General features: G+C 35.2%; 1 protein-coding gene across 3 annotated transcripts in view; it reads left to right on the top strand.

The window, feature by feature from the left end:
- The window catches only part of CADM2 (cell adhesion molecule 2), a 1072141-nt gene that overhangs the window by 893180 nt on the left and 155720 nt on the right, over positions 1-23241 (top strand). For all 3 annotated transcript variants that reach the window (XM_033131962.1, XM_033131946.1, XM_033131956.1), the window contains 2 exons: positions 10354-10506; positions 12653-12790. In XM_033131962.1, the coding sequence (XP_032987853.1) occupies positions 10354-10506; positions 12653-12790 (291 nt within the window). The remainder of the gene's footprint in view (positions 1-10353; positions 10507-12652; positions 12791-23241) is intronic.

The raw sequence follows: 23241 nt of genomic DNA on the forward strand, positions 1-23241 counted from the left end.
TAGTGTCACAGTTTCCAGATGTATTGCTTGGTCTGTTCGAATTTCTATTCTAAAATTCCATTTACTATGGTACCAGTAAAAATTCAGTCCAAGCTGAAACTTGGTATACCAGATATCAGCTCTGAACCAATGGTTGTTTTTACCAATTTTCCAGAAGATTGATTTAGATTGTTTTATGTTGTATGACTGTAAAAGAACAAAACAGAAAATGATTCACTAGCTTGATATTTTACTCTGTATGTGTTTACTCCTTAATTTCTGGTAATCCTTCATACTATTACAAATAACACATACTGACGATAATCGGTATTTGATTATGTTATTAACCAATAAAATATTTGGGCTATTAAATAAAATGATACTTTTATAACAAACATAGGAGTGGCTAGATTTCTTTATTTTGCTTTTTTATAATATCTGGAGTCATGTTTTGACATCCTACATGTCAATATCCCAATTATAAGTTCTGACAAGAATTAAGCATTGGATCTGTGGCTCATTTGGAGCTTTATTGGAGCTTTTATGATTTATTTTTCCTGTCTGATTTATTAGGATACAGACTTAATTAACAGAAAAGTTATTCTGGTATAGGAGAACAAAGTTGAGCTGACTGAAGCTTTAATGCCTTGTCCTAGTTCTTACCCTTGGGGATAGTAGATATTTCAGCTGGAGAAATAAGGGATAGCATATTGCATGAGTCGACTTGGTTCATGATCTGTTCTAGAGAAGTCAATGAGAGCAAAGCAGACTGGCTGTTAACCCCAGGTTAGTTTAGGTTCCTGGTGTGCAGACAGCAGCCCTGTTGTAGAAATTGGGAAACAAAGCAGAGTGATGGTCTGGCCACCTTAAAACAATAAGGTCAAAAATCATGGGAAAGAATCTATCCTCAGATGATAGGCAGCAAAATAGAACTTGATATTGATTCCAAGGTCATGGGCAGCATTCTTAGATGTATCTTTCCCACAGTCAGAACGTGGCTTACTGTACTGACACATAAACCCCTACAGCAGTCATCTGGGTGCTGGGGACTGGAACTGAAGGCAGACACACCTGTGGTTCTTGAAATTCCATTACATCCGTGATGTTAAGTTTACTTACTGGTTAGATAATAAATTTATTTTAAACATGTTTAAATGTATACAATTGTTGTTTTGACTAAAGCCCTATGGGTATAGGATGGTATGGTATGCTTTTGGAAACTTATGCGCAACATTGAGACCTTAAGTATCCAAGACAATACTTGGAATGACTTCTATCCTATTGATGTAGGTTTTCCCTTTAGTACTTGTCTATAAAATATAGTGAAGTATAATGATAAGATCATTCAGCATATAATATTCACTTACTATATGGAATTTTTAAAAAATGATATTAATATGTACAATTATAGACAATTACATGCAAGAGATTGATGATCCACATATTAAATCTAATCCAATAAATTATTAATGGGCATATCTATGTACCATGATATGTGTAAGGCCTTTTGGAAAATACAAAGAGATAAACTGTAATACTGATTTGGAGAAGTTTTAGTTTAAATGGGTGAACTAGGAAGAAAATGCAAAAACAATGAGGTTGTCACTTGCTACATTTTAATAGTCATTTTAAAGTTAAATACATAATGAAATATTGTTTTTTTTTATCATTATTTGAGCACCCGGATGAGTGACATGCATTACTACTCACTGAAAACCAATTTAATAATATTTGAAAATGTTTCTGGCAAGATTACGTGATCACCTTTAGAAATACAACACTTAAAGAAGGAAAACTATTTAATACAAGTAGGCATAAATGGCTCTCAGTTTCTTAAATGAATAATGTCACATAAATTCAGTAGTTGTTTAAAACATTAATATACAATTTATTAACTATGCCAGTAACTTTTGTTAGAAACAAGTATAAAATGTAACTAAAACCCTCCAACTAATTATCTTAGGAGTTTTTATTTTACCCAGCATGAATCCCAAATATGCACGTGTATGATTGATGAACCACTTAGAACCAATGGTATATTGGGAAAATAATTTTTATCCATAGTTAAAGTACTTTTTACTAGATTCTTACTCATTTGTCAGTGCGTCTTATTTGAAGCTAAGATGAAATCTTCCAGAGCTCAGAGTTTTGAACCATTAAGTCACCTCACCAGTGGGTGGCAAGCACCTAATAGCTGATCAGGTATGGCCTCAGAGTAGCCTACTTAGCTCAGCTCATCTTTTATCTCTATGCTGTGTGAGCAGTTATTACCTTTCATTATCACACCTCTCATTTTTCTTCTTCAATTATCCCTAGGATAATGTTCAAAATCTTGATTTTTCCATGAAACTTTAAGTTTTTATTTTTTAAAAAAAGATATTTAAATAACGGTGAACATTCTGTGTTCTCAAAGGTAAGATTTATTTTTTAAGGTTGAATTTACTTCAATTGACAATATTTGAATTCTTTTTTAAGTGCATTATATATGTGGGACTTACTGTGTAGAAGTTAAATAACATAATTGTCTCTGGTTAGCTGCTCCCTTGTGTGTTCATTTGGAAACCATAGGGTAACATGACAATAGTTTCAGAGATCACACATTCAGTATTTCAAACCATTTTCCGATGAACTATCACTTTGTTAAAAATTTTTGTAGCATGATGTTTCTAACTCTTTTATGCTGAACAGTGTCTAAACGGGACACCTTTTTTTCTTCTTTTTTTGGCTTCTCCCCCATGGGGGAGCCTGTGGAGATATATCGAAGAGGACTTCCGAGTTCAGTTCTTTTTCTCTCCGCTCTTATCATATACAGACAGAGTTTGTCTCCGTTTCGACTCAATAGCCATTCACTGAATATCTCCTGCGTAGATAGTGACGGGGGCAAGTTGCTGAGATGAGCAAGACAAGGATCCCACTCCCAGGAAACCCATTGAGTTGTATTATATCCCTCTTTGGACTATTTATTATAGGTTTCCCTGTATTTTTTCATCCTTGAAATGCTGTGAGAAAGTGAACTGCAGATGACATCATAAGTATTTACAAACTTGAAAAGAGGATTGTTGTGAATGTAAGATTTGTTTAAAATGTTCAGTTTAATGAGAATCACCTTAGGCAGCTCTTTTGGCAAATGAAATGACCAAGGAAAGTTACTCAATAAAAAAATCATTTTGCTAATCGTGTCAGTTTCTTGGTTCTTTGGAGTCTGTTTTTCAGATTTTGAATATATATTCGTATATTGCAGTCCTCTAAACCATATTCTTTATTCTTCTGCCCAATTATTACCTGCACCTAGCAATCAGCAGACTGAGGTGCACAATATTTAAGTGACTTGTCTAGATTCCTAAGGTTAATCAAAAGCAGAGTTTATATTAAAATGCAGGTATTCTGCTTTTTCAGAGCCTAGTCTCTAGTCACGGTTAGGAGTAATCATAAAACAACTCAAAATATTATATGATTTGGTAAACTGAATCAATGGAGACATTTCAGACACTAAAATATTTAAGTTCTCATCAGGATTCCAAACCCAAAATCTTTTCATAATATCCTTGTAGATTTATTTTTTCAAGGAATTTTACATACCACATGATATCATAATCCACAGCTGGAATTGAATCAAGAATTATTATCTACAGGAAATATGACCTTGTACAAGTGCCTAAAGCACATCTTTTGATTCCAAAAATGCTTTTAGTTTTGTTCCATGAAAATTATTGAAATATGAAAATGTTATATTTGTATGTATTGAGTAATTCCGTCTGTCTTTGGTGATTTTATATAGTTTCTATAAAATAATCCGACTGAAAGAGGGTTAAATTCCTTTTGCCAAGATTTATTAGAAATCGTAAGTTCCCTCTTTCTGTCAGTGGGACCTGTATTAAAGGAAATGAATTTGAACACAGTGGGTGAGTAACATGTTTTACCCATACAGTATTATGGGAGGAACCTGAGGTTGTCCATTTTGTGACCTGTTTTGTAAAAGCCAAGAAATATGTCAGTTTTTTAAAAACAAGTCATGACTTTGAAAAGTGATTGCTACAGCATGAGGTCCTATTGGGGAAATGGCAAATCTGTGTTCCATTGTTTTCCCACAGCAACTAAACAAGGCATACATATTAGGGCATGTAAGAGATAGTGTATGAAATAGACACTTTTAAAAATGTCTGTGTATCCTAATGGAGTCATGAATACAATCACGATCAAACTTGCCTTAGTTTTTATATTCAATAAAAATCAGTTTTGAAAATATGTGCAAGTATATGCGTATATCTTCTTAGGAAATTAGAGTTAACAGAAAATGGTAGCAGAGGGATTACAATCATTAAGGTATGTGTTATTTGAGTGTGTGGATTTTTTTTTAATATGTATAAAATCATAAAAATTTAGAAAGTATCCCAATATTATATTTTTTATAATTGTCTACTCTTCTCATACAGCATATAGATAAGGTGCAGGCAATTTAAGAATATATGGCACTTGGGATCCCCCTCTTCCTCTGAGTAAACGTGTACAATAAGTTTTAAGCTTTGATATCATAACCATTTCCTGTGCTCGATCAAATGTGCATAAAAATGTTGTAATTTAATTTTCATTGTAGATTCATACTTAATTGTAGGAAATAATTCAGAGAGATCTCATGTACCTTTTATCCAAATAATATCTTGCAAAGATATCACAACTGGGAAATGGACATCGATCTCATCCACCAACGTTATTTGGGTTTCACCAGTTTTACATGTGTTCATGTGTCTGCAGTGTGTGTGTGTGTGTGTGTGTGTGTGTGTGTGTGTTCATGTGTGTTTAGTTCCGTGCAATTTTATTACATGTGTAGGTGCGTGTATCCATCACCACTGTCGAGATACAAAACAGTTCCATCACCACAAGTGTCCCTTGTGCTGTTCTTTTGTAACCACAGTCATGCCCCGCCCACACTCCTTTCCACCCCTTACTCTCCTTAACCCTTGGTAACCACTAATCTCTTCTCCATCTCTATAATTTTATATCAAGACACTATGCAAATGTATTCCATCTTAATTTATTTATGGAGTTTTACAGTGTATCACTTTGTATATCTTCTCAGTAGTTGTTCCAGGTATTAAAATATACATATGTGACTTATCTTAGTCTTGTAGTAGCACTGTTTTACCACTTTGAGGAAAGTACAGAAACGTTACTTCCAGTAAGTCTCCATACCCTGCCACTTTATACTTATCTTGAGTGTTCCTTCTATGTGTGTTGTACACTGCATCACTTGATGTTATAATTTGGTTTCAACCACTATATAATGGAGAAAAATCAGGAGGAGCGGGGTAGTCTGTGTTATATTTACCCATATATATATTTTTTTTCCTTTTGGTGTCCATTCTTTCTTCTTGATGCTACAAGAATACTTCTTGTCTGTTTGAAGAAACTTTCTTTAACTTTTCTTTAAGACACATCTGCTAGAGACAAATGTTTGTTCTTAGTGTTCCTTTTTCTAAGAATATATTTATTTCCCCTTGATTCCTGAAGGTTAGTTTCACTGGATAAAAATCCATCCTTGACGGTTCTTTCCTTTCAGCACATGAAAAATGTGCTACTCCCTCTGGCCTCCATGATTTCAAATAAGAAATCTGTTGTCATTTAAATTGGAGTTCATTTATAGGTGGTACGTCTTTATCTCTGGCAGCCTTCAAGATATTTTTTTTGTCTTTCAATTTCATACTTTAAATTTTGATCTACCTTGACCTGAACTTCTTTGTGTTTATTCTTTTTGACATTTGCTTGTCTTCTGAATTCTGTAAATTTATTCTCTTGCCAAATTTCAAAGTTTTCCATCATTATTTCTTCAAATACTCTTACATCTCCACTTCTTCTAGCATTCATATGACACCATTGTTGGGCATTTTGTTATTGTCCCATAGGACCCTGAGGCTCGTTCCTCTTCTTTTTTTCTTTTTAACCAATCTTTTCTCTGTTGTTCATTCAGTGAATTCTATTGATATATCCTTAAGTTCATTGATTCTATCACCTCCACTGCACTATTAAGCCAATCCAGTGAGTTTTGATTTGGGACACTGTGTTTTTGACTTCTGTAATTTTCACTTGTTTCTTTAAAATATATATATATATATATATATATATATATTTTTTTTTTTTTTTTTTTTCAATTACAATTGACATAGACTATTATATCAGTTTCAGGTGTGCAACTGTGATTGGACAGTAATAAAACTTAGGTGATCACCTTAATAAATCTAGTACCCATCTAACACCATACATAAGTATTAAAATATTATTGACTATATTCCCTATGCTATATTTTACATCCCTAGGACTATTTTGTAACTACCAATTTGTACTTCTTAATCCCTTCCCCTCCTTCACTCATCCCCCCTACCCTCCTCCCATCTGGCAACCAACAAAATGTTCTCTGTATCTATGAATTTCTGTGTATTTAGTTTGTTTTTTAGGTTCCACATAAAAGTGAAATCATATGGCATTTGTCTTTCTCTGTCTTCACTCACCATAATACCCCCTACGCCCATACATGTTGTTGCAGATGGCAAGATTTCATTATCATTTTTATGGCTGAGTAATGTTCTATTCTATACATGTACCATTTTTTCTTTATTCATTCATCTAGTGGACACTTAGGTTTCTTCTATATCTTGACTACTATAAATAATGCTGCAATGAACCTATGGATGCACATGTCTTTTTAAATTAGTTTTTTTGGGTTTCTTCAGATAAATACCCTGAAGTGGGATTACTGGGTCCTTCTTTGTCCCTTGTTATAGCCTTTGTTTTAAAGTCTACTTAGTCTGATTTAAGTAAAAGCTATTCCAGCTTTTTGTCTGTTTGTTTCCATTTTTATGTAATAGCTTTTTCCATCCCTTTACTCTCAGTCTGTGTGTATGTCTCAAACTAAAGTGAGTGTCTTATAAGCAGCAAATGTAAGGGTCTTATCCATTTAGCTACCCTGTCTCTTTTGATTTACCTATCTCATTTAATCCACATACATTTAAAGTAATCATTGATAGATATGTCATTATTGCCATTTTATTCTTCATATTTTTGATCTTGTCTTTTCTTCTTACAGATGTCCCTTTAATGTCTTATAACTCTGGTTATGTGCTAATGAACTCCTTGAGTTTTTCCTTGTCTGGGAAGCTCTTAATTTGTCCTTTGATTCTAAATGATAGCTTTGCTGGGTAGAATAATCTTGGTTATAGGTCCTTGGTTTTCATCACTTTGAATATTTCCTGCCCATCCCTTCTGGCCTGCAAAGTTTCTGTGGGGAAATCAGCTGAAAGACTTATGGGAGTTCTCTTGTAGATAACTAACTGCTTTTCTCTTGTTGTGTTTAAGACTCTTTGTCCTTAACTTTTGGCATTTTAATTATGATGTGTCTTGATCAGCTCCTCTTTGGGGTCATTTTATTTGTGACTTTCTGTGCTTCTTGGGCTTATACATACATTATTTCCTTCGCCAGGTGAGGGAAGCTTTCCATTATTATTTCTTCAAATAGGTTTTCAATTCCTTCCTCTCTCTCTACTCTTTCTGGTACCCCTGTGATTTGAATGTTAGTATGTTTGATGTTGTCCCAGAGGCCCCTTAAACTATCCTCATTCTTTTGGATTCTTTTTTTCTTTTTTGCTCTTGTGATTGGATGTTTTCTGCTACCTTATCTTCCAAATTGCCAATTTGATCCTCTGCTTTATCTAATCTGTTCATTGCCTTTAATATAGTCTCCATTTCAGTTTTTATATTCTTCATTTCTGACTGGTTCTTTTTTATGTTTTTCTACCACCATTTTTATGTTTCCTATCTCTTTGTTGAAGTTCTCCCTGAGATCATTGAGCATCCTTATAGCCAGTGTTTTGAACTCTGGTAGATTGCTTTTCTCCATTTTGTTTAGTTCTTTTTCTGGGCCCTTGTTCTGATCTTTTATTTGGGAAATGTTTCTTTGTCTTCCCATTGTGGCTGCCGCTCTATGTTTGTTTCTATATATTAGGTAGAGCTGTATATCTCCTGGTCTTATTTGAGTAGACTTATGTAGTAGGTGTCCTGTGGAGGTCAGTGGCACAATCTCTCTGGTCACCTGAGCCAGGTGTCCCAGATGTTTTCTTTGTGTGAGTTGTGTGTGCCTTCCTGTTGTAGTTGAGGCTTGGTTGCTGTTTTCATACCATTGAGAAGGACTGAACCTCAGACTGATTGATTATGAGGACTGGCCATCACTACCGTGGAGGAGCTATTGTACATAGACTGACCCTATGGAGTACGATTCACTTTAGCAGGGCTCTGGTGCCTGCCCAGACTGCCCTTTTGGTGTGTATTTTGTGGAAGTGTTTTGGTGGTGCTCTTGTGTGGTCAGAAGCTGGCAACTGAGTGTGTTACTTCTGGGGCCTCTTAGGAGGGGCTTTGTTACAGCCAAAGTCAGCCATTGCATGTGCCCTGCTCTGGGCCATTTGGTATGAGCTACAAAGTGATCTTCATATGGTTGCCACTTGTGTTGGGCTTTGAGGTGCCTGGATGAGGCTTAGCTGTGAACCGAGGCCTACTGCTGCTAGTACCAGGTTTAGAGCTGCTTAGCAAGAGGCATGAGGCATGTGTTTCCTACTTCACCATCATAACTGGATCTCATTTGGTTCTTTATACCTTCTTTTTCTTTGCTGAGATTTCCTATTTTTCGTTTGTTTCAAGATACTTATTAAAGTAATTTTATTATAGTTTATTCTCTGTCAGATAATGCCAACATTCATTTCAACTCAGTTTTGTCATCTGTTGATTATGTTTTCTCATTCATATTATGATTTTTCTGCTATTTAGTATGACCAGTGATGTTGTTGTTGTTGTTGTTGTTGTTGTTGTTGTTGTTGTTCTTCTTCTTCTTCTTCTTCTTCTTCTTCTTCTTCTTCTTCTTCTTATTATTATTATTATTATTATTTCTTAGACATTTTGGCTATTATATTAGGATACTCTGGCCCTTATTTAAATCTTCTATTCTAACATGCCATCATTCCGTTAAGCTTTCGCACACAGGTTGTAGCATGTATTTGCAGGCTGTGGTTCTACCAATTTTCCAGAGCCTTTGTGATTCCATTTGGTCAGCTTGAGTTGTCTAGTTCCACTGGGGGTTACACTGATATCTATTGGTGCCACCTAAGGGGACAGAGATACTTTCCTAGGGCTTCCCTGGTGGCTCTAGGTGGGGTAACTTGTTCTCTAGCTCATGGGAAGTTTTTGTTTGTTTGTTTTGTTTTTTAGTTTTTGTTTTTTTTTTTAGGGCTGGGTACTTGTAAAGGGATTGCCTTGCTGCCCATGCTTCCCAATTGGCCATTTGCTCTAGGAAATGGGCAGTCTTTAGCCCATAGGGGACAAAGATCACTTTCCATGAACACTTACTGTTAGGGATGCTCCCACTTGATTCCTTACTGGTGATGTTGGTGGTGGGACTTCCATTTGATCAGCAATAGAAGTGAATCACCTCAGTCACCTTCAGTTGCTGGGTTGTGCTTGATGGAAGCCAGATCTTCATTGCCTTTTATTCTTATTTGGGGAGCCTCTGCTTTCTTCCTCAGGTCCCTGACTAGTCCTCCTTTTTCTTTCTACCTTTCAAAGTAATCCTTTAGTGGTCTCTTGCTTAATTCCAGGTTGTATAGCTGTACTCAGTGGGGTATATAATGATTTTTAAACTTTTTTAATGTCATTTTTCTAAAATGAGTAAAGAGAAGCATGAGTCATTAAGATGTTAAGAGTTCTATGAAAACAAGTGTTCTGTGATAGGAAAGGTGGTTTTAACCAAGGAATATATTAAAAATATGTAACAGACAGTACAGCAAAAGCACCAGTGAATCAGAGCAAATTTTAACATCTGGTACTTTGCAGGTGCTTTTCAGCTGAATGTCAGCTCTGGTTTAAATGAAGTTCAACAGGTGTCTCTACTGCAGAGAGCTTTTAATATGCTAATGCTCATTGTCGGTCTCCTGGAAGAAATGCAGCAGTCATAGTTTTCCATTATTTATCTGTCCAGAGAAGTGCCCTTTTGTTTATAGTTTTCTTGGCACTAGCATTCTCGGAAAGACTTTGTGGAGGAAATCCATTTTTATTATCATCCACCTCATCCAATGTAATGTGTTAGATGCAATCATTTAATTAAAACGTTATTTCTGAGAACCTTAACAAGCACCTCATTCTCCTTTGATTTAAAAAAAATTATCTGATAAAATATTTCAGTATATGTAAACTGTCCTTTAAACTGTTTCAGGAAATAAGATTTAGATGTATGGCAAAGAAGAAAAAATGTTTATGATATTGTGCTAAAAATATGTAGTCTAAAGGTACGGATTTTTTTCGAATGCTGTTATTCATATTTTTAATCTTTTCTCTTTCCAGCTTTAAGGGACAACAGGATCGAGCTAGTTCGGGCTTCCTGGCATGAACTGAGTATCAGCGTCAGTGATGTGTCTCTCTCTGATGAAGGACAGTACACCTGTTCTTTATTCACAATGCCTGTCAAAACTTCCAAGGCCTATCTCACTGTTTTGGGTAAGTGCAAGAGACTAAGAGGATGCCATCACAAGCCAGAGAAATGCATACTACTGGAGCAACATGATTCAAAAACACATACATTTTGAGTATTGTAAGAATAGGTGTAGTTTAATCCCTTCTCTGCTACATTGTAACAAAAGACATTTAAAAAAAATCACTTAGTCACTTTCCCCATTGTATAAATAGACAAAGAGAGGTATGGAGATCTGTATAACTTCTAAGAGCACATAGCCATTTTGTTTCTAAGCCAGCAATACACACCAGGTTTTTTTTCAACTAAATTTGTTTATATCAAATTATCCGTATATTATATAAATGGTGATCCTTTCATAAAGTGATAGAATAATGAGCAGAATGAATTCAACATGTCTATATGGTGCTCCTCCATTTTATCATACCAGTCACCTGATATGTTATGGCTTTCAAATATGACCCCTTTGTGTATTTCAGGGCAAGTAAATGACCCCGACATTTCTATGTGTCTTTTCACCTTGTAACTTTGTAGTTTTCTAGATTACTAAATGGAATACATAATATCACTTGTGCATGCAGTTTATGGCTTCTTGTGCTTCTATTCTCTAAATATTGGGCCATTTTCCCAAAGGGCAAAGTGATACAAAAAAAGCGATACATTCATAGAGATTGCAAGGAAATAAAGTTGCATCTCAGAGTTCTCTGTGCTTCCACAATTGTCAGTGGCCCAATCAGCTGAAATTGCTGCAGTGCATTGAAACACACCTGTGTATTAAACAAGTTAAAATAATTTAAAGATTGAATTTTTTGTCCCTAGTCTGCCTTCTTTTTTTTGATACATAAAAGCATTACATTGCATTTAAAACAACTAATGTATGTCGTTCTTTTGGGTGAGAATATTAAAGTTAATCCAGCTAGTGAATTGGCTTTGTGCATAGGATAAGAAACATGTTTCTTTGAAAATCCCGCAGAGACTATTTTATAAAAATCTTTATAAATTTGCCATTAAGGACAAAACATAACCACTAAAATGGAGTATTTCAGGATAACAACTGCCTAAGGTTAATGTATTATTCTGTAGAGAGTCACCTTGAGACCCCAACAATAGGCATGTGGCTGATTTCAGCTTATTAAATGATGGTGTGATATAGATTTTTTTTTTCCAAAAAGGCAATATGAAGGTGAATAGAAAAACAAAAAAAACAAACAACTAATCAGTTAACTGGAGTATGTTGATTTGTCATTTATCTTTGTTGTTGTTGTTGCAATGTGTATTTCTCTTATTGGTGCTTTCCAGTGTGCTTACATTTTGTTCTTTTCAAACTGAATTAAATAGCACAATAAAGAAGCTTTCAGTTGGCCTATATTATTGAATTATTTTAGAAGAAATTTTAATAAACCTCTACCATTACAACAAAATATTATTGCCCAAAATGTGGAATGTTCTATTATTTAAAACACCCATGTACTATCTCTGCACATTTGTTATCTGCTTATTGATTGGATAGTTGGACTAGCAAAGGCAATAAGTGGTTAACATTAAAAAGGATATGTGTCATGGTCCACAAAACTCCAACTGCTTTTCTAATACAAAAAATTTCAAGATAAATTCTTTACTTTAAAAGAATCAGAAAAGTATAGTTGGAATTGCTGATGAATCTTTTATTCTAGAATGCATTTTTTGAACAAAGTACACAGAGGATAATATCTTTTTTAAGCTTTAAGAATTTTTAAATCAGGAATGAAAGATGCTATTTTAGTTAAATCATAATTTGAGATAGAATAAAGAAATTTGCTTTATGAATTATTCCCCCAATGCACACAATGTACATTCTTAAATCCCTGTACTAGTACATCTTAATAAGGTATATGGAATGGTTGTTTTTAAGATTTACAAAGATTATTTTTGCAGGTAAAACTTAATTTTAACAATTACTTTGAACCAAATAAAAATGCTTTCAGGTATATATGTGTATATATACATTGTATATGTACATTTATCTCTATATTATCATAAGCAATTTATTTTATTATAAAGCAGTTTATTTGTCTTGATTGAATTTATTGTCAACTAACCACCCAGTTTAATTTTGTCTGTGAAAATAATAGTCACAAGAATGAACCAACCCTGGAGATTGATGTTCACTTCATGCATTTGCTTAAATTTTAGGTGTTCCTGAAAAGCCTCAAATTAGCGGATTTTCATCACCAGTTATGGAGGGAGACTTGATGCAGCTGACTTGTAAAACATCTGGTAGTAAACCTGCAGCTGATATAAGATGGTTCAAAAATGACAAAGAAATTAAAGGTAAAGAATGGGAAAAGTTTCCCAAATCAAAATTAATGTGCTTAAAGTAGTATGAAAAATTAGATACACTTTACATTTTCTTTTTCATACCTGTCACTTTCTGTTTAAGTGTAATTTGAAACAGATTTTCCATTTCTTAAATTGGGTAATTTTACAAGGTATATGAATATAATCTGCATGCCCCATTTCCTCTTCTGTAAAGGGGGTCTAAAAATAATGTAGATCTCATGGGAAAGCTGGAGGAATCAATGAGTTAATATATAAAAACACACGAATTTATGTATAAAAACACGTGGATTTGTGCTTGACAGTAGTAAGCACTAAGTATAAGTTAGATATTATTTCAGAATTCACTTATAGTATTTAGATTATAGAGAGAGAAGCTCTATGAATTATTTATTCAATTTGTTGGTTTGTGGAATTATAAAGTTTTGACAATAAAACTGACTAAACATCAATAAATAAGATTGCTAGTAGTTCTCACAGAGGGCAAAAACAATGTGCCTGTCTCAGTAAAAATGCACAGTACAGGCATACCTTAGAGATATTGTGGGTTCAGTTCCAGATCACTGTGATAAAGCTAAGATCACAAAAAAAAAAAAAAACAAGCCACACAATTTTTTTGGTTCCCCAGTGCATACAAAAGTTATGTTTGCACTATACTGTAGTCTATTAAGTGTGAATAGCATTATGTCCAAGAAAGCATTGTATGTACTTTAATTAAAACATATTTTATTGCTAATAAATGCTAACCATCATCTAAGCCTTCATTCAGTCCTAATCATTTTGCTGATGGATGTTTTGCCTCCAATGTTGATGGCTACTGACTCATCAGGCAGGTGCTTGCTGAAGGTTGGCTATCTGTGGCAATTACTTAAGACAGCCATGAATTTGGCCTCATCGAGTGACTCTTCCTTTTAGAAGTGATTTCTCTGTAGCATGTGATGCTTTTTGATAGCATTTACCCACAGTAGAACTTCTGTCAAAATTGGAATCAGTCCCCTCAAAACCTTCTGCTGCTTTATTCTGGTTTCACGATGTGGAAGCTCTCTGAGAAAGACTGACAAGCTGTTCTTTTTGTGTTTTTGTTGTTGTTGTTGTTTGTTTGTTTGTTTGTTTGTTTGTTTTTTGAGGTTTCATTACTTAGTTACGATTGACTGAGTCATTGGCGATGGTGACTGATTCAAATTCAAGCCTCTCTCCCCTCCCTGGAAACCCAGGTGTGGGACTAAAAGTTCCAATCTTCTGACTAGATGGTTGGCTCCTACTGGCAACCAGGCCATAGCTTGCAGTAGGATCCAAGTCACCTCACTGACATACAAGAGGCACCATTGTTGCTTTTGTCACTTAGAAATTTCCAAAGGATTGGGGAGCTGTGAGACAGTAACTGGATGAAGACCAAATAAATCTGAGAAAGTATTTCCGTTATCTGAAGGACCAAATATACATACATGTAATTTCTTATAAAGCACAATATCACCGTTTGGTTTATTTTAGAGTGCTCCTGTTAAATGTTCTCCTTCAATTGAATTTTTTTATAACTTACATAGACTTCTTTAATTCTGATATGATTAGTCACTTAGTTAATTAGTCAGTTCTGTCAATTTCTTAGCATTTTATGTATTTCAAGAATTTGTCTTTCTTATATTTTCAGAGATGTCAGAGACTAACATATTAGGTACTTCATTAATATTGACTGATTGTTTTTAACATTGTAGCCTTATGAGGAACTCATAATATGCTCATTTCTATAAAATATCTTAATTTTTAACATATTTGTCTTCTGTTCTGAATGTCAAACAGATTTGGTTTGGCATATATTAGGTGGGAAGGGATTTTTGTTTATATGCAAAAACATGAAACGTGTGATTTTATAAAGACCATACTTTAAAATCATCTGCAACAAAAATCAAGAAAACTATACATAGAATCAGCATATGGTTCTATGTTCTATTCAGTAACGAAGCTCCCCTTTTTCTATGCTCTCCAATGCATAGTCATTGGTAAAACATTTATTGTCCCTATACTTGCATTTATCTATATAGCATTTTATTTGTTTATAACACTTTTTTTGCATGTTCATATAGTTTGTCTTCACTACCAGATAGTGAACTTCCTGAGTGGTATTTTTCTGGATTTTCTTTTCTTTGTGCAGTTCAGATTGGGTGTTTTCTGCTACCCTGTCTTCCAAATCGTTGATTTGATCCTCTGCTTCATTTGGTGTGCTGGTGATTCCTTCTACACATTCTTCATTTCAGTTATTGTATTCTTCATTTCTGACTGGTTCTTTTTTATGGTTTCCATGTCCTTTTTTATGCTTGGTATCTCTTTATTGAAATTCTCACTAAGTTCCTTGAGCATCCTTACAACCAGTGTTTTGAACTCTGTCTCTGGTAGGTTGCTTGTCTCCATTTCGTTTAGTTCTTTATCTGGAGTTTTCTTCTGTTCTATCATTTGAGACATGTTTCTTTGTTTTCTCATTTTGGCTGACTGTGTTTGTTTCTATGTATTAAGTTGATCAGCTATGTCTCTCAGTCTTGCTGGGTGGCCTTATGTAGTAAGTCTTGCTGGGTGACCTGGGGGGCCCTGGCACAGTCTCCCTGGTCACCCAGCTGGGTGCTCCAGCAGTGTCCCTGTGTGGGTTGTGTGTGCCCTCCTCTTATAGTTGAGCCTTGGTTGCTATTCGCACATCAACGGGTGATATTGACCCTCAGACTGACTGGCTGTGGGGTTTGGACACATACACAGCTTTCAGGCTGCTGTGCAAGGGGCTTACCCCACTGAGTGGGATTAACCCCAACAGGTACCTTTTGAGATCATCCTTTGGGTGTGCCACTTGTGGGGCTAATGAGTGGTGTTCTGTTGTGGTCTGAAGTCAACCTCAAGTATGTTGGTTCTGGGGCCCCTTGGGAGGGGCTCCAATGAAGGCCTAAGTCAGCCACTAGATGTGACCGGCTGGGACTACCTGGTAGGAGGTGCAAAGTGATCCTCCTATCAGGAGTGATCCGTGGTTGTTTACTGCCTATGCTAAACCTGGAGCCCATGGGAGAGACCATGCTGCAAACAGGATGGCTGCCACCAGTACCGGGTCTGGGATAGCTCTGAAAAAAGCCAGGACACTCCAAAGCCTGTGCTGCTACCTGCCAGCTTCTGTTAGTTTCAGTCATTGATAAAACCTGGTGCTGTACAGAGTTGGGTATGGTGGACTCGCAGTGAGTTACCTGGGTGTATCGAGTGGAGCTCACTAGACCTCTTCAGATTCAGATTTGGCCATGGGCATGGGTGGGAGGGCACACAGGGAAAATGGTGACTATCCTTCCAGTCCTCTCCCTGAAGTTACACTACTCAGTCTCTCCCCATATGTCTCTCACCATCCCTCTACCAGAACCCAGGGTCAGTGCTTGCATGGGTCCTTTAAGAGGATTTTTGGGTTTCCTGCAGCCTTCCATCCCACCCAGTCAGTTGGAATCCCCACTGTTTTTCACAGCTTGATGTTGTGGAGGCTCCTCTTCCCAGCAACAGTATTCTGGACTAGAGAGCCTGGTGTGGAGCTGGGGCCCCTCAATCCTCCATGGGGAACCTCTGTGGCTGAGATTCTCTCTCCCAGTTATCAAACACCACATGCAGCTCTGGGACCAGGCTATTTTGTGTCTCCGCCCCTCCTACCTGCCTCAAAATGGTTTCTTCTTTATATCCTTAATTATAAAATTTCTGTTCAGCTAGACTTCAGATGGTTCTCCAGGTTGATTGTTCTATAATTTAGTTGTAATTTTGATGCGTTCACAGGATGAGACAAGTACAGTGTTTGTCTACTCTGATGTCTTGGAGCTTGACTTCCTATAACTTTTTAACTATTTTTGTTATAGTACCACTTGACACTTTTTAAAAAGACAATCTCTAATGTAAAGTAATGTGAAAAGATGGGCCCATCAAAGCTGATTCAATTCAATTCAGTAAGAAATTTTTTAAATTCTTCCCAATTATATAGCATTTTATGGTGTGTGAGCAAAGATGCAAATGAAGAAATCAAGAATATTGACCTGGAGAGGTTCAAGATTTCTTTAGGGTGAAAAGACAAGTTGTGGAGGATATTTTCCTATAAAAAGAATAGTATGACATGATGTAAATCCCAACACTGTTATTATAGTCTAGAGTAAAGACTATTTTCCATTTATTTTAGCTAGGTATTGGCCAGTTCAGCATATTGACACTGTTAAGTTTCAGACTCTATTTGATGGATGTATAGACCTTCAAAGTGACTTCTGATTTCAGGATGAGTCATTTTTCTGTACAAACCTTTGTTTTTTTCTCCATCATTATCTAACTTACGAATTTAATTTCCCAGTTTCTGGGTGAAAGTTTTTGAAAGTCCTAGCTGATCAAACAATCTTGGCCAGAGTATTTCTATATTAGATTATAGAGCAGAGGTTCTCCAGCTTTAGCAGGCATCAACATCACCTACAGGGCCTGTTAAATCTTAAATTATAGGATCCCAGATTTCTTGATGGAATAAATCTGGGTGGAGCCTGAGAACATGCTTTTTTAACATTGTGCTAAATGTTTGAGCAATGCTGATGCTCTTGTTTGGAGACCACATTGGTATAAAGAAAATAAATTTGAAGCGTATCAGTAACTTATATAAAAGTCTTGCTTCTGTCTCTGAACATTAGTTCTCTCATTTACTAAGAGAGGAATTTTAACACCTGTCTCACAGTACTGTTGCATGTATTTTTGCATGAGCATATATATATACAGTGCAATGTTGGCCAAAGTATCCATTTGTAATCCACTTGTATACATTATATGTTTGGTACCAGGGTGCCAAATAAATAATGTATACACATTCTAAGACATGTTATCTAGTATGTTCAAGCAGTAGCTTGCTCTAATCAGAAGTGTCTGGATGCTGATGGTAACCACTTTGAGCACCTCTTTGTAATTGCAGAAGTCAAACGTGACTTGGATTCATCTTTTGTTATCAGTATATATTGAATATTACAACTAATACAGTTTTTTCCTTTCTTAAAATTTGATTACATTTTTTTGGCATCCTTTGTGTGTGTGTGAGTGTGTGTGTGTGTGTGTGTGTGTGTAGTGTTTTCACAGTACAAGGACTTACTGACTACATTTTAGATATTATTATGATCATTGTTATTATTATTTTCAGCAAATCATCATTGGTGTGTTGTAACAATCCCTGAATTAGTCCTAGAAATATAAATAAATAAAATAGAATCATTTTGTCAAAGTATTCACAATTGGGATATGAACCTATAAACCTAAGATTTAACAATCATAGTAATATATAAACTGGCTAAAGATTTTGTATAAGAGAAAAAGCAGAGATTAGCTCCACTTTGTGGGAGAGATGAAGGTTTAACAGTTCACTGATAAATGTAGGCCCTCAATTAATAACTGAATAAATAAATAAATGAATAAATAGATCTTAAACAATCAATTAAATTCATTATATGGGTTGTGGGTAAAAGTAGCTGGTACAACATTCTAAAGAAAGAAGCTTAATGTATCTATGCCAAGTAAAAGCATGCGATATTTTTAAAGTAACTATGAAACTTTTTGTGTGATAATAGACATGAGATAGAAACAGGAAAGGAGGAGCCAAATAAGTCATGGTTATCTTTTATTCTAGATCAAGGGGTGTGGAATTGATTCTGTAGGCAATGGTGAACCTTTTTTTTTTTTCCAATTAGTGTTAAACAGTAGAATGAAACAATCATAATTTTCATTTATGATTCTTTCATTCTGACTGAGAAACCCCTTTGGTACCTCGGGGGAGCTCTGCATCCAAAACCACATATGGTTTCACTGCAGCTTTTAAGCTTCTGTATAGCAGGGACATCTGAATATACAACATTTAATATGGGACAAAGATGTGCATTGCCTTCCTAAATCTATCAGCTCCCTGAGAATTTACATAAACTTTCCATTCTACTGTGTAAGTTTGGTAATATGTAGTTTGAACATTTTACCAAAACAAATCTTTGTATTTTCTTTTCCAGAAAACTAGCTTTGACATGAATGTGTTAGGCAGAATTCTACGATAACCCTCTCTGTTCCACATCCTTGGACAATCTCTTCCCCTTGAGTGTAAGAGGAATGTGTGAATATGATGTTATATCACTGCCTTGAACGTGTCACCTTATGCGACAAAAGGGATTTTGTGGATATAATTATGGGTTCCTTTTGAATTCATCAAAGGCAGATTATCAAGGCCAACCTGACATAATGAGGTGAGGTCTTTATAAAAGAATTTTATAAAAGAATGATGAGTCAGAGAGGCATTCTCCTTCTCGCTGGGAAGAAGGTGAACAGTCATCTTTTGAACTGTCTATGGCAGTCATGTGGCAAAGAACTGGGAGTGACCTCTGGGGCTGAAAGCAGTTCCTGAGTGACAGAAAATGGGGATCTTAGACATATAGCCTCAAGGAAACAACAACCAGAGACCTAAAGGGGATCCTAAAACTCAGATGGGAATTGCAGCTCCAGGCATCCCCTCGATTTCAGCCTGGTGACACTGAGACAGGTGAAGTCTTGTCTGGAATTCTAATCCACAGAAATTATGAGATAATAAATGTGTGTTGCTTTAAGCCACTAATCTTGTGATGACTTGTTATATAGCAGTAACTGAAAACTGAGATCGAGAGAGACAGAGGTTTTTTTTCTCATGGTCATACTTTTGGCAAATACCGGACTTGAATATTCTGATTCTAAGACCCAGCACTTGAATTTGAGGAAAAGCCAAAGGCTAGAGAAGTAGTTCAGGGACATTTCAACCATGAGCTAATAAGGTCTTGAATTAATGGATAAAATGGAATTTGTTGTAAAGGATGGATTAAAAAAAGAAGACAAATTTCAGGTGAATGTTGATGAATGATTCTGGGAGATGAAGCAAAAACAAAAGTCCAAGTCAATAAAATTTGGGAGCCTGAGTGACTTAGATAATGAACATGTGAAAATAGGCAGTAGGAGAAATTAGTTCAGCAATAAATGATAATATGTTTATTCTTCAAGATAATGAGGTTGAAGTAATTATATGGAATCGAAAAGTTATGTTTAGTGAGCTTTTGGAATTAGGTGACTCCTGACTAGGAAAGGTATTTTGACCATACAAAGGTCTATCGTCTCATAATGAGGGAAATGTTTGGTTTTAGGCTTTTAAAAAAGTCATCATCTTCATGTGTGCAGCATACTTCCAACAGAACTCCCTTGTACTTCCTACATGAAGAATGATGCTATATAGTAACTGCATACCATCAAAGCCTGACTTTGTGGTAATTCATTTAATCTTATCAGTACCTAATAGTATTGCCTATATTGTGTGTGTTACTTACTTATTACACATTGTGTGTTTCAAATGTTTGGCCATCAAGCTTAAGTTTACTTTAGCTATGTTTCCCTGTTTGAACAAGCTTTTTGACATACACTTGAACGTCAATCAAAACGAATGCAGCCACTCATTTTCAAATTGGCTAAATATAATGTAATTTTACCGTAAACTACTTAGTCAATAATTTTTCTGCATTTCAAAATATGAGAGTGAATTTATGAACGCTGTGCTTCTCAAAAGGTGGCCTTTACACTGCTTGGATCAAAATCAGATGAGGTGATTAGCTTAAAAAAAATGATGGTCTCAATGCAGACTTTTGAAATCAGAAGTCCTCCACATCAGGCCTAGAAATCCTAATATTTATTAAGTACCTCTGGTGATATTTAGGCTAATTATAGTTTTCAGGATGCATAGGGTTAGAGATCAATAAGCAAAGAGTTCATAGATATTCCAGGAAAGAAAGGGAGGAGGTCCCAATCTACTAAATTTAGAAAATGACTCTTAATAGTCTATGCATATTCTGAGCCTATTCTTAGGAGATTCTCTAAAAATGAATCAAAATATACTTTGGTGTTTTAACATTTCTGAGAATTATTGCAAAAATTTCTTTAGGCAACATCTTAGCGGTGTTCTTTGACCACATAGTATTTTTGTTATTGTTTATTTGTTTCATGTTGGTTTGTTTTTTCTATTGAACTCTGAAAAATCTACTTTGAGAAATGGTAGATTATGTATTTAACTTAAGTATTCTATTTGGTATTGCAAAACTAGTTTTGGCCTAATGCCTCATTAAATGTCAGTTGTACAAAATTTAAATTTGACTGAGTGAAACATGTAATGCAGAGATTGTGAATTCTCTGAAGCTAACATAAAATAAAATAAAAAGGAGGGATTTGGGTCCCCCAAGTTTAAAGCTCATGTATCATGTATGATAAGGATTAATGGAAAGTATTAATATTTAAATTTACAGTATATACCAAGAATCAATTATTTTTGTGTGTTCTTTTGTTTATACTTACCACTTTGAAAATGACCTTGCCTTTTAAATCTGGACCATGCTGGGCACGGTATTAAATGAGAAAAATAAACAGCATTAATAATACGTGTGTGCGTGTGTGTGTGTGTGTGTGTGTGTGTACAACTTGGAGTTTTCTGAACGCTATTACCCATTTCCCCGAAAATAAGACCTAGCCGGACAATCAGCTCTAATGCGTCTTTTGGAGCAAAACTTAATATAAGACCCGGTCTTATTTTACTTATATTATTATTATATTACTATTTTACTTATATTATTATTATATTATATTATTATACTTATTTTATTATATTATTATTATAAAGACCCGGTCTTATAGTAAAATAAGACCGGGTCTTTATAATAATAATATAATATAATATAATATAATATAATATAATATAATATAATGTAATGTAATGTAATGTAATGTAATATAATATAATAATATGATACTGGGTCTTATATTAATTTTTGCTCCAAAAGAAGCATTAGAGCCTGAAGACTCTCCAGGTTACACTATGGAGTGATGTTAATACATAGACATCTTATGGAAAGAGATAAACCAATTGTCCCATTTGCTTGTGAATGATTCATGAAGGAGAATAATCACCAAAAGTCTTTGAGAAACTTTCCTTTCTTTTTTATTTCTTATTTTTTTGAAACAGCTTTAATGGGATATAATAGACAGAACACAGTCTACACGTATTTGAAGTGTGTAGGTTCGTACATTTTCACAAATGTATGTAGAGATGAAACCATCACCATAATAATGATAATGACCATGTTTATCATGTACAAAAGTTTGGTCATGGTCCTTCAAAGTCCTTGCCCCTGACCTTCTCTGCCCATCCTCTCCACAGGAGGATGGTTTACTGCCCGTTCGCAGTGAACCACTATTCTGCTATGTCATTATAGATTAATTTATATTGTCTAGAATTTTATATAGACTCATATAGTAGGTACTCTTCTTTTTCTGATTTATTTTTCTCAGCATAAATATTTTGAGATTCATCTATTGTGTTGCATGTATAAAGATGCTTCCTATCTATTGCTGATAATTTGTTTATTCGTTTACTTAGTGATAGACTTTGGGGTTGTTTACAGTTTGCAGTCATTATCATTTCTTTTACTTTTATGAGTTATGCTTTGGTATTATATATAAGATAGTTTTACCTAAGTCAAGATCACAAAGACTTACTTCCATAAATGTTACATTTTTATGTTTTGAATGTATTTTGAGTTACTTTATTTTTTTTTAATGCCCTTGTCTTTTATTTCTCTGAGCTGCATTATTTCTAGGTTAGTTTTGATAGATTGATTGATCTCATTATAGATAGCATTTTCCTGCTTTGAATGCAAAGTAGTTTTTTAATTGGATTGTAGACATTGTGAATTTTACCTTTTTGGCGCTGAATATTCTCATATTTCTGAAGCATTCTTAAGCTTTGTACTGGTTAAGTTACTTAGAAAGAGTTTAATCCTTTCAGAGCTTTTTAAAAATTTCTTAAGGCAGGACCAGAGCAGTATTTATTGTAAGATTTTTTTTTTCTCAGTCCTGAGGTAAAGTCCTTCTGAGTGACCAGTATACCCAGTATGCCCAGTTCTGAGGTTTTTCAGTCGAGTTGGCTAGAACAGGCACTATTCCCAGCCTTATATGAGCACCATGTAGTATTTCCTTTAATACTTTTAAATGGTTCTTGTCCCAGCTTCATCCCGTACACAGATGCTTTGGTCAGTACTTACATGCTGAATATTGGAGGGCACAATACAGATGTCTGGAATTGTGTCATAGTACAGCCCTCTCCTTTCTGATGTTCTGCCCTGCAAACTGGCCTCCTCAGACACACGGCGTCACCTCCTTACCTCACGCAGTCCACCAGGTTCTGCGTGGCTTTCCCTCCATGTGCTACAATCATGAAAATCTCTCAAGGCATTAAGCAGTGACAAATTTTGGGGATCACCCCATTCGTTTTCCATCTCTTGGGGATCACTGTCCATTGTTATGATGGCCAACACCTCGAAACTGTTGCTTTCAGGTGAGAAGTAAATTAGGCTCTATTACTCCATCTGGGCTGACAGCAGAAG

Source organism: Rhinolophus ferrumequinum, chromosome 2 (assembly GCF_004115265.2).
Source record: "Rhinolophus ferrumequinum isolate MPI-CBG mRhiFer1 chromosome 2, mRhiFer1_v1.p, whole genome shotgun sequence".
NCBI lineage: Eukaryota > Metazoa > Chordata > Mammalia > Chiroptera > Rhinolophidae > Rhinolophus > Rhinolophus ferrumequinum.